Source organism: Oryx dammah, unplaced genomic scaffold (genome assembly GCF_014754425.2).
Source record: "Oryx dammah isolate SB20612 unplaced genomic scaffold, SCBI_Odam_1.1 HiC_scaffold_29, whole genome shotgun sequence".
Taxonomy (NCBI): domain Eukaryota; kingdom Metazoa; phylum Chordata; class Mammalia; order Artiodactyla; family Bovidae; genus Oryx; species Oryx dammah.
In genome coordinates this window covers 61,042,829-61,057,235 of record NW_024070213.1, presented here as the reverse complement: position 1 = coordinate 61,057,235, position 14,407 = coordinate 61,042,829, and the positions used below count along the sequence as shown (strand labels likewise).

The 14,407-nt window shown below is 48.9% G+C and overlaps 1 protein-coding gene across 1 annotated transcript; it reads left to right on the top strand.

Annotated features, from left to right (window-relative positions):
- The first annotated feature begins 2,686 nt into the window (after window positions 1-2,686).
- SDR9C7 (short chain dehydrogenase/reductase family 9C member 7) lies at window positions 2,687-12,066 on the top strand. Its single transcript, XM_040232999.1, has 4 exons — window positions 2,687-3,100; window positions 6,513-6,771; window positions 7,392-7,555; window positions 11,202-12,066. Exons 1-4 carry the CDS (start codon window positions 2,800-2,802, stop codon window positions 11,417-11,419), a joined length of 942 nt encoding a protein of 313 aa, XP_040088933.1. The 5' UTR covers window positions 2,687-2,799; the 3' UTR covers window positions 11,420-12,066.
- Window positions 12,067-14,407: the final 2,341 nt, after the last annotated feature.

Sequence of the window (14,407 nt, the reverse complement as noted above, 5' to 3'; positions counted from 1 at the left end):
GTTGGGTGCTGTGTGAGGGACGATGCTTCAAGAGGAAGGAGAGAAGGTAGAAGGAGGGAGCTCTCCATTTCTAAGGTCAGGTAGCTCATCCTCCTCCTCGTCTCTGCCCCAGGCTTCTCCTGAGGCTCTGGGATATTGGGAAGGAAGGACAAAGTTCTGTGGCTGAGAAACAGGGATCCAATAGCACACATCTGTGCCCTGTTTCTTGGGCAGCATCTCAAAGCTCTCAGCCCCACGGCCCTCTTGCCACCCTGAGGAATCTGTACCGCCTGGAGGGTGTGAGCCTCTGGGAAGGGGCTCAGCCCCACGTGCTCTGTCTCTAGTCACCTCCTCAGGGTGTGCCTTGGTTTCCCCATCCCATGGGATGGAAATGGCCTGGAATAGGTAAAGAGTCCTGACTCCACTGAAAATACCTGTGCGCAGGAGTCAAGGATGCACAGGGCACCCAGCAGCCTCATCTGAATAGGAGGGCCGGTCATCAGAGGGGGCAGCATTCTCAGTCCTGGGAGAAGAGCTCTCTGTGTTGTCCTGCAGCCCCCCAATCTCCCATTCCACAACCTGCCTTTTCTGATGTTGGAAGTTTGAGTCCAAGGAAGCACTGTGTGTCCTGGCAATCAGCAGACAAGCCCGGGAGATGGTAAGTCAGGCCCAGGCCTCTGTTGGGGCAGTTCCAACTCATTCTTTTTCAGGTTTAGAGACAAACCTCTGGATTTCACCATCTGGGGCTGTCTCAAGAACTGGGACATTCCTGGGCTTGCTCAGCCCTTGAGTGACATTGTCTGACTTCCCTGAGCCAAAAGATCCTTGTTCACTCACCAAGGAGGCAGACAGAATTCTGAGATGCCTCCCACATCAATTGTAGGTGGTGCCTTGGGGTGGATAGGAAGTAAGTGAGGTTTGCCTCCACCTCCCATCTCCCATCTCCATATCCTACAGGCTTTGGGTCTGCTCCCCAGGACTGGGTCCATGAACTGTCACACACACACACACCCACACACCCACCAAATCCCAGCACTCTTGGTATAGAATGCCAAACTCCCTGCAATTTCCCAAGATGACACCTGCTTTATCTGATTCTAGAGCTAACTAACCTTGGTAGAGAGTACAGCATACCAGCATCCTTGTCCTTCACTCTAGGGGACTTCATGGCCTCATTTTTATGTCAGACCCTCTAGACAGGGAAGGTGTAGGCAGTTGGTCCCGAGTCCTTCAGGCTGTGTCACCAGGATAGTTCTGAGGAATGATGACCCTAGAGGTTTGTCCAGAGGACCAGTACAGACTCCAGCATCATTCTGTCCCCATATTTTTGCAATCCTGGGTGAGGGATTACTCACACCTCTGTCTCATTTCCTTGCTTCCTTTGCTTTACTGGCTTCCCTTCTACTTCTCTGTGAGTTCTTTGCCCCATGGCCTGGAATCTCTCCATTCCCTCAAAGACCTGACACAGAGAGTTTCCCAAGTCCCTGACCTGCATCCTCAGTTCTTCCTACATCACCCCCTCTCAGAGCCAAGGATCTGGCCCCAGGTCCTTCCTACAACTGCCCAGGGCACCCCTCCTCATCATCTGGCTGAGCCTCGCTCTCAATGATGCTTCTGTCAGAACTCCCTGTTCTCCTGCCTCCTCTCCCTGTGCCTCAAGAATCTCCTCCTAACTTTTCTTGCCACCTGTGGCTGGACCTGTTATCAGCCTCATGCCCTACAATCATTTTGGCTCCTGGCCTCCCTTCCCTCTGCACTTTCCATTAAGCATTGTGTCAGCTGACTTTATAGTCCTTTGCTTCCACTTTATAGTCCCTTGCTTCCCCTGACATCACCCCCGTTTCAGGATCCTCAACTCAGCCTACCAGCTGCCAGGACCTGGAGGTAGAAGAAAATGCCCACTAGGGGCCCTGGCTGGGGAAGTTGATGTGTCCTCGATCCTTGAAGACCTCTGCTTGTCCAGTTGCTGGGGGGCTGCTGGGCTCGCTTGGAGTGAAGTGGGGACTCCTCATTGGTGACTCAAGCATCATCTCCCAAGGGTCCAGGCCCTGAGCCCCTCAGGAGTTTCTGCTTTCTAGGAGTTGGGGGTCTCACATAACCAGTTTCCCTTAAGGAGGCCCTGCTGCCTCTGACCTCAAGACAATGGAGGCGCATCCACCCTGGAGCAGACCCTTTATTTCTCATCCTCTCTCATCAGGGGAGACTCACTTAAGAACAGAGAATTCCAAAGAGCTGATACACTGGAACTCATTTCCATTGGGGTTTGAAGGGCACAAAACCAGTTCTGTTTGTTTTGCATTAACAGATTCGTCTTCATCTTTCTACTCAAAATAACAATTACATTTCTTTACATGCCTGCATTCATAACAAATGATTTTGATCCCTGGGCTGGAGGTGGGGGATTGCCAGGATGGGTCTTCTGGGCTTAGTCCTTCTTACTCCTTCCCCTGCTCAGGCCACCCACGTGAGCCACCTTTCAGCACCAGCATCACCACTGTGGTTTGTCCCATCCCTGGCACCTTCGCCCATTAGGGCTGGAGGAGAGAGAGGCGGCCACCAGGGCGGTCTGAAGTAACAAAGCTTCCGGTTGAACTTGAATTTCTTGCCTCTGGCTAATTGGTGTGGTGATGCATCCACCTATACAAATTACAGAGTAGCTCATGCAGGGGCTGTGCATCTGTTGCTGGCAACTGAAGGGAGGAGAGCTCTTCTCAGCAGGCTCCAGCAGGTGTTGGCTCAGAGGGCACGCCTCTCCTGCTGTCCCCTGACCCCGATTCTTCTTGGCCATCACCTCTCATCACCGGCCCCCCCATACACACCATGGCAGCTATCTCGGACCTCTCCTTCATGTACCGCTGGTTCAAGAACTGCAATCTGGTCCGCAACCTCTCAGACAAGTACGTCTTCATCACAGGCTGTGACTCGGGCTTCGGGAACCTCCTGGCCAGGCAGCTGGTTGATCGGGGCATGCGGGTGCTGGCTGCTTGCTTCACTGAGGAGGGGGCCCAGAAGCTTCAGCAAGACACTTCCTATCGGCTGCAGACCACCCTACTGGATGTCACCAAGACAGAGAGCATCAAAGCAGCAGCCCAGTGGGTGAGGGACCAAGTGGGTGAACAAGGTGGGACAAATTGCATTCTTTGGTTTTCTCAGTGTATCCTTCTTTTTCTCTCTGTCTCCCACAGGCATCTGACAGTTAGCAGGGACCCTGTTCAGGTAGGGTTGCAGAGAAAGGGACTGAGGCTGTAGCTTAGTGGGATTGGCAACTGCTGCGTGGTTTGGACTGTCCCCATGCATGCCTGCTAAGTCGTTTCAGTAGTGCCTGATTCTTTGAGACTCTATGGACTGTAGCCTTGTAGATAGGCTCCTCTGTCCATGGGATTCTCCAGACAAGAATACTGGAGTGCATTGCCATGCCCCTCTCCAGGGGATCTTCCCTGGAGACTCAAGTATCAAACCCACATCTCTTGTGTCTTCTGCATCACAGCGGGGTTCTTTACCACTAGCACCACCGGAGAAGCGCACTGGACTGTCCTCATGAAGAGACGATTTTCCAAGGAAGTTTTCTCTCCCAGAAACTCAGAGGGATGGCAGGGTTTGGTGGGTAGGAGATCAGGGAGGGAACATGTGTTCCGAATGTCCAAACCTTTAAATGTCTCACTGGGACTTTGGTTGTTCTAATCAACAGCTCCTGTAGAAATGTGAGCACGTTGCTTGTTGGGATCAGGCTGGAGGGAGGGAGAGGGAACATGAGGTTGGACTCCCTGAGTCAGGGCATTTGTTCTCCTTGACTATATCGGGCTAGATTGCAGGGTGAGGAGCGAGACCTGTCCTCTTTCTCATATCATGACGGATACTGGGTTGACCTGAGGCTAAGTGTGTATGTCAGGAGGGCTGCTCTTATTGGGAAAGGAGTCTGTGGGCTAGGGCTAGAGTAGGACTGCATGGGGACCAGCCCAGGGAGTTTCCCACGTACAGGACGTGGGTGTAGGAATGGGAGGAAAGTGTGGCCCAGTTGTAGAAGCAGCAGTTTGCGGGAGTCCTGCCTCCTGAGGGAACTAAACTGGGGACTGTGCACACGAGTCAGAGCAGAGAACTCTTGGGCCCAGGAGGGGCAGACAGTGACTCTTGCTTGATTTCTCTCTTTGGCATTTACCACTATTCAACACTCAATGTTTTACTTAGTTTTCCTACTTATCTATTTCTCCTGCTAGAATAAAACTTCTGAGGTTGGTGTGTGTGTTGGGAAGGTGTTGTTCCTTTTATTTATTATATATCCTGGGTACTTACTTGTGTCTGGCACCTAGTAAGGTGCTCAGTAAATATTTGTGAAAAGAACTAAGTAATGAATAATTCAGCAAGAGTGAGTTTCTTTCTTCAACATGCTGCCTCCCCCCAGTGCCCTACATTCGGCTTTGAGCCCCTTGTGTTAATAATTCACCAGGTAATATTAGCTTCATATGGTTTCCCAGGAAACTCAGTGGTAAGAATCTGCCTGCAATGCAGAGATGCAGAGGGTTCGATCTCTGGGTCAGGAAGATCCCCTGGAGAAAGAAATGGCACCCCACTCCAGTATTCTTGCTGGGATAATCCCAAGGTCAGAGGAGCCTGGGCTGTAGTTCATGAGGTCACAAAGAGTTGGACACAACCTGAAGAGACTGAGCACATGTAATAAATGTTGTAATAAATACACACAAACTTAGAGGCTTAAGGGAGCACATACTTATTATCTTATAGTTCCAGAAGTCAGAAGTCCAAAATGGGTCTCCCCAGGCTAAAATCAACGTGTTAACAGCGCTTTAGGGAGGACTGCTTTCATTGCCTTTTCCAGCTTTAGAGGCTACCTGCACAACTTGGCTCATGTCCTCTTCATCACCAAGGCCAGCAAGGTCGGGCACAGTCCCTTTCATGCTGCCATCTCTCTGGTTCTCTGTCTTCTGGCTCCCTCTTCCATTTAGAAGGACCTTTGTGATTATATTGGGCTCAGCAGGCTAGTCCAGAATATATTCCCCATTTTAAGGTCAGTTGAGTTAAATCTCATCTGCTACTTTAATTACTCTTTCCCATGTAATCCACCTTACACAGCTTCCCAGAATTAGTACAAGGTCTAAGCAGCACTGGGAAATGGGGAGAAGGGGTCCTCATACACTTTCTTGTTGCCCCTTAGAGTCTCTGGACATGACAAGTTGACCTGACCCTGAAGTTGTTCACAGAGTTATGAAAGTTCTCTAGACCTCTTTGCAGAGAAAAAAAAAAAAAAAGTTTAAGGCTGTCTTGGTTTACCAGCAGGCAGAGCTTTTTACCAAAACTGCTTGGGTTTTACAGTCTTTGGGTCTCAGGGGCTCATGTCATTCACTGCAAGGCAAGAGTCTCCTCTAGCTGGGAAGTTCTGAATCCTGCCAGCCAGGGGTCTCCTGTGGTCTCTACTGGAGGAAAGTAGAAAGAGAGGGTGGGGACACAGATTGTGTGGGGACCCCTGCCCTAGAGGAAGGGGTGAACCAGGATTGGTGTGTACATCCAGACCTGCCCATGTGTGTGTGGAAGACTTTCTTGAGGCTACATAGCCCAAGTGGGGTAGTGAGACAGGGGGAGGGGAAGGGAAGGAACCCCAAGCCCCTCTCCAGGTGGAATTTACTTGGAACCTCAGTATGTAAAACAAATGAAAACTGAGGTTCTGCTGCATCTCCCTTCTTTAGCACATTATGAGATTCAGCCTGAAAGCTCTCAGGATTGCAAACCACAGGCTAGAAATGACTGTCCTAATCCAGCCAGCAGTGAACATGAGGCCCAGGGAAAGGAAGGGATTTCAAGGCTGGAGTTAGAACCAGTACTAGAACTTGAGACTCTTCAAGCCTGGCCCTTTCAGAACTAAATGATAATACCTAGCATTATTTCTCTCCATTTATATTCATACCAACTTATTTAAATATTTCAAAGACTGCTCTTTTCATATTTTTCCAAAATTATTTAAATGTTTTATATATTTGTTTATAAATCTTACTTCTTTTCTGGCTTGTGAACTCCTAGAAAAATAAGACCCTGTTTTGTTCAATTTGTGCCTCTAGCACCTTCCTCTATAACTGACAGATGCATGAAATGAATGGATGTGTGAATGGAGGAATGACTGGAGCAATTCTGGTAATGTGTGAAGTAGAATTGGTTTCTTATACTCAGATGAATAGAGAGGGGAAAGTATGATGGGGGAAGGAATTGAAACATTAATTCATTGGTATGAAAATGAGATCTCTTTTTCCCTGAGCTAATAGCTTAGATCCTATTAAGCCTGGATCATAGCTGGTACAGGGCACACCTAAGCTGGTAGACTGTGTGCATCAGCAAAAGTGCCCCTCTAAGTATGTTCCTCTGGGCTGTCATAGCTCCCCACCCCACACCCCCAGTCTGGCTGTCCTATGCTTTATGAACATGCTTAACTATCCTCAGCAGCCCAGAGCTGGTGGGTAGTGGACCCTGGTAATATTCCAGAGACACTGCTGATTTCTGTCTGGTTCTCTCTCCCTCCATCTTACCCCCAGGCCTCTGGGCCCTGGTGAACAACGCTGGTGTGGGCCTGCCCAGTGGTCCCAATGAATGGCTGACCAAGGAGGACTTTGTGAAGGTGATCAACGTGAACCTGGTGGGACTGATTGAAGTGACCCTCCATATGCTGCCCATGGTCAAGAAAGCCCGGGGCAGGGTTGTCAACATGTCCAGCTGTGGGGGCCGTGTGGCTGTCATTGGTGGAGGCTACTGCGTCTCCAAGTTTGGTGTTGAGGCTTTCTCTGACAGCATCAGGTGACTGGGCCCAAGTGCCAAACCACTCGGGGTGGGAGTTCCGGGGGGTTTCACCCCAGGAAAAGAGAGCTGGGTTGGGGCAGTTATGGAGGGAAGATGTTATAACAGTAGCAAGAAGAACACCAGCCCACCAGGGGCCTTCCCCAGGGACCTAGAAAAAAGGGGATGAAAAGAGGTGGGGTGGTGATGGGCAGCCTTCCCTTGGACTACTTTGGGCCTGTGTGAATAGGAGAGAGAGTCCCCCAAAGAGACAGAGAGGCCTGGAGGCAGATGCACTGTGGGCAGCCTTCCAAAGATAATGCAAGCCTATATAGACCCTGCATTTCTTTGCCACCTGGGTGTTGGGGGTGGGGCCGAGTGGGAGGGACCTGGTGGGAGCAAGGCGTGGTCTAGATTCTTCCGGGCTGGGCTGGCCTAATGTGAATTGCCCAGAGGCAGGCTTGGGAAAGGGCTTATTTGCATGAAAGCAGCGCTGGGTCTGGGGCAGGAGTGGGGGTCGCACCCCCAGGTTCCTGATCTCCCGGGGAGATCAGCTCCTCTGGAGGTGTCAGAGGTGGTTCTCTCTGATGACTCTTGGTCATCGTGGGGTTCCAGACTGAGTCCAAGCTCTTCTTTCCCAGGCGTGAGCTCCACTACTTCGGGGTGAAAGTCAGCATCATCGAGCCGGGGAACTACCGGACAGCCATTCTGGGCAAGGAGGGCCTGGAGAAGCGCATGCGCAAGCTGTGGGAGCGTCTGCCTCCGGAAACCCGCGAGAGCTATGGAGAGGAGTACTTCCGGATCTGTGAGCTCCCCAGAAGGGAAAGGGGTCTCTGAGAGGGGTGGAGAGGTCTTGGGAGTCACCGACCTGATTTCATTTTCCAGATACTGGGATGGAGGCTCAGAGCGGTTATGAGCCTCAGGCCACAGCGCTGGCGGCAGAGCTGGGGTTTGAGAACTGCTGGGAGTACCAGAAAGATAGCTGCAGAGAGGTGGGGTTATTAGGAGAGATCCCACCTCGGCCTTTCCCCGCGGCGCCCGCCCACCATCACCCCCCCCCCCCCCCACCCCTGCACCAAACATCCCTATGCTGGTGAATCAGGTGCAGGTGAATCTGTCCTGGGTACAGAGAAGTTATTAAGAGTACAACTGCTTGGGCCAGATTGCCTGGGTTTGAATCCCAGCTCTGCCACTTCCCAGCTAGAAGATTTGAGGAATGCTACCTAGTCATCGTAAGCCTCGATTTTCTCATTTAGAGAATGGAGTTAATGATAGTGCCCACCTCCCAGGGCTTCTGTGAGGACTGATATCTATGAAGTATGTCACACGCATTAAGTGCTTGTTAGGTCAGTAAAGAAAAAAAGCGCCCAGTATTTACAAGGAAGGCACTCTAGGCAGCTCTGTTTCTCCCTCTCTTCTCCCTCTCTTCTGTTTCTCCCTCTCTTCTCCCTCTCTTCTGTTTCTCCCTCTCTTCTCCCTCTCTCTCCTTCAAAGAGAGCTCTCAGGTCTCTTTGGAGAGTGGAGAAGGGCCCTCACAGCTATTGGTTGTTATGGCCAACCAGATAGCCTCCTGGCTTGTGAATCCCAGGATCAGGCCAGGTATCTTGGAGTGATTTGTGTGTGTGTGTGTGTGTGTGTGTGTGTGTGTGCACGCGCGCGCGCACGCGCATGCACCCACTCAGTCTTTGCAACCCCATGGGCTGGAGCTGGTCAGGCTCCTCTGTCCATGGAATGTTCCAGGCAAGAATCCTGGAGCAGGTTGCCATTTTCTTCTCCAAGGAATCTTAGACCCAAGGGTTGAACCCGAATCTCTTGCATTTCCTGCATTGGCAGGCAGATTCTTTACCACTAGCACCATTAGCCATACCCAAAATAGAACTATATTGGAAATGGCAGTTAATTGCAATCTAACCTAGGCACATTCCTGAGAAGCAGCACAGAATCCCTGGAATAGTCATGTGAACAGGACACAGTGTTCTGGTCCTCATGAGCCTGGAACTGAGCCGCAGCCTGGCGTGTTTAGCGTGCTTCAGAACAACATAGCCACCTGCCAAGTTTCTTTATCTCAACTCTGCTGGGGAAGCCAGCCAAAATTGCCCTTTTAGTCCCCTTTCTTCCTAGAGAGAGAAGGACTGTTGGGTCCACACTAAGTGCCAAAGCCTCATCTCTGCTATTTTATAGATTTTGCGTGTGTGCCAAGTTGCTTCAGTCATGTCTGACTCTTTGCAACCATATGGACTATAACCTGCCAGGCTCCTCTGTCCATGGGATTCTCCAGGCAAGAGTACAGGAGTGGATTGCCATGCCCTCCTCAAGGGGATCTTCCTGACCCAGGGCTCAACCAGTCTTCCCAACCAGTCTCTCACGTCTCCTGCATTGGCAGTCTGGTTCTTTACCATTAGCACCACCTGGGAAGCCCCTTTATAGACTATTTTTGCTTAATTCTCACAATAGCATAAATGTTTCCTGGATGTCTGAATGCAAAGCTCATGTTCTTTCTCACTGTCCAGGAGACTGACAGGGGCTAAAGGGTACCTCTGTCTCCCTTCCAATCTGTGTCAAGGTAGATGCTGAGCACAAAGCAGGAGCACAGTAAATATTAGAGAGAACAAGGAAAGAATGTCCCATAGACTATTTCCAGGTCTCAGATAGCTTCTTCTACCCCGCTGCTTCTGTGGGTCCTCCCTTTCTTCAGGACCTGGTTCCAAAGCCATCTCATCCCACCAGCCTGCCTCCCCTAATGACGGCATAGCCTTCCCTGCCTTTGAGGGAGCCATGACCCTGAGCTTCTTGGATGAGGCCTTTGACACTCACCTGCCCACCTGGGCCCTGTTTGTGATGGACTCTGTGTCAGACCCATGGACAGAGCACAGAGTGTTGGATTCCTAGGACATTATCTCACCATAGACCTTCTGGCTTTAAGTCAGCATGGCTCTTTTGGGGGACTCCATTTGGGCTTAGCTCAGATTGTAGAGAATCTTTCTGCAATGCAGGTGACCCCATTGTTCCAGTTCAACCCCTGTATCGGGAAGATCCCCTGAAGAAGGGAATCACAACCCACTCCAATATTCTTGCCTAGAGAATGGGGTGGCAAAGCTGAGGGACTTTCACTTTCAAAATGTAGTTTGCCTCTTTTCACTGCAGTTTTCTCCCTAGGAAAGAGAAAGGGAGTTCCTTGGAGTTGGGATGGTGGGTGAAGTATACTTGAACAACTCTGTTCTGCCCTTATTAACCACCCACCAGCATCCTGCATGGAAGGGGTGACTTCTCTGCTTCCTGGACTATGTCCAAAATCAGGACAGCTTTTGCTCTCTCTTTGTTTTCAAGTTCTAAGTCCTTATCATGAATCCTGGCTCTCAGGCATCACTTCCTCCTGAGTTCTTGGGGCACTCAGTGAAGTATGAGCCCCATTGAGCTGTTCCTGTCTCAGCAGGGGTGAGGGTGCAGATCAGGGCTACATAAGCTTATCATGTGGCTTGCTTCCTGTGTGTATTGTTAGTATGGTGGACTTGGACCATCTCCACATCCATGTGCAGCAGGCTAACAGAATGGCCCTCACATTCGTCAGTGCCTTAGCTCATCAGAGCCCCATAATGACCTTATGACCAAAGCAAAGGCAGTGTTACTATTTTTTAATAACATCTTTCTTTTTCCCCTGCAGGCTTTTGTAGAAAATTTGGAAACTCCAGGAAGTTTTCATAGGAGGAAAAAAAAAACCCTCTAGTGACTAGGAATTTCACCAGACCATGTTTTTCCTTATTTCCTTCGAATTTTTCTGTGCACTTATATTCACCCATTTTCTATCCTCTTCTTCTCTACTGTCTACTTTGCTATTAGTCATCTTTATTATTTTCTAGGGCAGGGTATTATCATCCCCATTTTACAAATGATAAGAGTTTAAGCTCAAGGTCACACAGCTAAAAAGTGGCAGAACTGGGCACAGTTCTTCTCATTGCTGCTGCTAAATCACGTCAGTTGTGTCCAACTCTGTGCGACCCCACAGACGGAAGCCCACCAGGCTCCTCTGTCCCTGAGATTCTCCAGGCAAGAACACTGGAGTGGGTTGCCATTTCCTTCTCCAATGCATGAAAGTGAAAAGTGAAAGTGAAGTCGCTCAGTTGTGTCTGACTCTTAGGGACTCCATGGACTGTAGCCTACCAGGCTCCTCCGTCCATGGGATTTCCACTGGAGTGGGGTGCCATTGCCTTCTCCGTCTTCTCATTGCTAGTCTAACACAATAGTAGGAATTCAATTCATAATTACTGAATTGGGGAAGGGAAATAAGATTATTTAAGTTTGTTTAAGGAACAGCCTAGAGCTTGTGAGATCTGCCTGAAATGTTAGATCTGTAATCTGATGGAAAAGGAGCTTGGATGGAATTCAGAAGACATGATCTTTGATAAAGAATAATAGAGCCTTTGGTTCTTTCCCTGTCTTGTACCCTCAAACAGATACTGACAACTTAAAGAGCACAATGCAGTTAGCAGAGCCAAGGATCAGCGAAGTCACCAACAGCATGGAGCACGCCATTGTTTCCCGGAGCCCTCGCATCCGTTACAACCCTGGCCTGGATGCCAAACTCCTGTACCTCCCCTTGGCTAAGTTTCCCACCCCTGTGACAGATTTCATCCTGAGCCGGTACCTACCAAGGCCAGCAGACAGTGTCTAAGCTGGGGAAGCTCAGGGGGTGATCAGTGGAGTGTAGGGGAGGGGGCGAGAGAAGCCACCATCAGGTCACAAGAAGAGGGATCAGATGTTCTGGGGGCACTTTGCTTAGGTGACACCCTGCCTGCTGCTGGCAAATTTATGGCTAACTTCTAACAGAAGATACATGCCTCTTCTCACTCACTGGGGCCCACAGAAACTTGAGGTGGCCTTTGCAGGTTCAAAGAGCTATATAGCATGAGGACTCCCTGGTGGTTAAAACTTCACTTTCAATGCAGGGGGTGCAGGTTTGATCCCTGGTCAGGGAGTTAAGATCCCACATGCCACACAATGTGGCCAAAAAGTAAAATTTTTTAAAAAATTGCTTAAAGACCTATAGCATGGCTCCAAGAACATCTATTTCCCAGTCAGGATATGACTTTTCTTGACCTGGAAGAGTCAGGGAAAGGAAAACTAGCTCCTGCTGAATCATGAGCCTCCCTCAGTTATCACCACCACTGGGAAACTTTGTGGGATACTGTAGCCGACAGGAAAACCCAACCACTTTCCTCTTGTGTCTCTAAATATGCATTAGCCTTATTTACATAGCCCTTTATTTAAAGTATGTATTAGGACAGACACAAAGTGCAAGATTATATCACATAAAATTTATCATAGTATTTTCTCTCTCTTTTATGGATTTCTTATGTGATTGGGACTCACATAAAATAACATTTATTTAATTACCATGGATTAATTCTTCAAATATTTATTGAGGGCCTGCTACAGACCAGCACTGTGTAGGAGCTGGAAGGATACAGTTCAGTTCAGTTGCTCAGTCGTGTCCGACTCTTTGTGACCCCATGAACTGCAGCCCACCAGACCGCCCTGTCCATCACCAACCTCCCTGTTCATCACCAAATTCCCTGTCCATCACCAAGGAAGGATACAAATGTGATTAAATCATGATCTTGGTTTTTCACTCTTTATTTTGAGGTTTTGTTTTTTCTGTTTTATCATAGCATCTAGTAGTAGACATAGACAATACAGAAATCAGTAAGTCAAATTTTTGGAGCTGTGAGGAACCCCTAAGTGAAAGTCACTCAGTTGTGTCCAACTCTTTGCGACCCCATGGACTATTCAGTCCATGGAATTCTCCAGGCCAGAATACTGGAGTAGGTTGCCTTTCCCTTCTCCAGGGGAACTTGGGCTATTCCAACCCAGGGATTGAAACCAGGCATCACACAGGCAGATTCTTTACCAGCTGAGCCATAAGGGAAGCCCAAGGATACTGGAGTGGGTAGCCTATCCCTTCTCTAGCGGATCTTCCCAACCCAGGAATCGAACCAGTGTCTCCTGCATTGCAGGTGGGGAATCTCCCACATTGCAGGTGGATTCTTTACCATCTGAGCCACAAGGGAAGCCCAAGGATGCCATAGTGGGTAGCCAATCCCTTCTTCAGCAGATCTTCCCAACCCAAAAATCAAACCAAGGTCTCCTGCATTGCAGGCAGATTCTTTGCCAACTAATCTATCAGGGAAGCCCCGAGGAACCCTCAATCCAGTCACTCAGTCGTGTCCGACTCTTTGGGACCCCATGAACTGCAACACACCAGGCCTCCCTGTCCGTCACCAACTTCCGGAGTTTACTCAAACTCCTGTCCATTGAGTCAGTGATGCCATCCAACCAACTCATCCTCTATCGTCCCCTTCCCCTCCTGCGATCAATCTTTCCCAGCATCAGGGTCTTTTCCAGTGAGTCAGTTCTTTGCATCAGGTGGCCAAAGTATTGGAGTTTCAGCTTCAGCGTCAGTCTTTCCAATGAATATCAGGACTGATTTCCTTTAGAATGGACTGGTTGGATCTCCTTGCAGTCCAAGGGACTCTCGAGAGTCTTCTCCAGCACCACAGTTCAAAAGCATAAATTCTTTGGCGCTCAGCCTTCTTCACAGTCCAAATCTCACATCCATCCATGACTACTGGAAAAACCATAGCCTTGACTAGATGGACCTTAGTCGTCAAGGTAATGTCTCTGCTTTTGAGTATGCTATCTAGGTTGTTCATAACTTTTCTTCCAAGGAGTAAGCGTCTTTTATTTTCATGACTGCAGTCACCATCTGCAGTGATTTCGGAGCCCCAAAATATAAAGTCTGACACTGTTTCTACTGTTTCCCCATCTATTTGCCATGAAGTGATGGGACCAGGTGTCATGATCTTCATTTTCTGAATGTTGAGCTTTAAGCCAACTTTTTCACTCTCCTCTTTCACTTTCATCAAGAGGCTTTTGAGTTCCTCTTCACTTTCTGCCATAAGGGTGGTGTCATCTGCATATCTGAAGTTATTGATATTTCTCCTGGCAATCTTGATTCCAGCTTGTGTTTCTTCCAGTCCAGCGTTTCTCATGATGTGCTCTGCATAGAAGTTAAATAAGCAGGGTGACAATATACAGCCTTGACGTATTCCTTGTCCTATTTGGAACCAGTCTGTTGTTTCATGTCCAGTTCTAACTGTTGCTTCCTGACCTGCATACAGATTTCTGAAGAGGCAGATTAGGTGGTCTAGTATTCCCATCTCTTTCAGAATTTTCCACAGTTTATTGTGATCCACACAGTCAAAGGCTTTGGCATAGTCAATAAAGCAGAAAGAGATGTTTTTCTGGAACTCTCTTGCCTTTTCCATGACCCAGCGGATGTTGGCAATTTGATCTCTGGTTCCTCTGCCTTTTCTAAAACCAGCTTGAACATCAGGAAGTTCACAGTTCACGTATTGCTGAAGCCTGGCTTGGAGAATTTTGAGCATTACTTTACTAGCATGTGAGATGAGTGCAATTGTGTGGTAGTTTGAGCATTCTTTGGGATTGGAATGAAAACTGACCCTTTCCAGTCCTGTGGCCACTGCTGAGTTTTCCACATTTGCTGGCATATTGAGTGCAGCACTTTCACAGCATCATCTTTCAGGATTTGAAACAGCTCAACTGGAATTCCATCACCTCCACTAGCTTTGTTCATAGTGAT

What these genes read in the sequence shown, in the direction of transcription:
- SDR9C7 (XM_040232999.1), top strand. Translation starts at nt 2,800, where the DNA reads ATGGCAGCTATCTCGGACCTCTCCTTCATGTACCGCTGGTTCAAGAAC. An exon ending in GGACCAAGTGGGTGAACAAG is followed by an intron (nt 3,101 to 6,512) that starts GTGGGACAAATT and finishes TCTTACCCCCAG; the next exon opens with GCCTCTGGGCCCTGGTGAAC. An exon ending in GCTTTCTCTGACAGCATCAG is followed by an intron (nt 6,772 to 7,391) that starts GTGACTGGGCCC and finishes CTTCTTTCCCAG; the next exon opens with GCGTGAGCTCCACTACTTCG.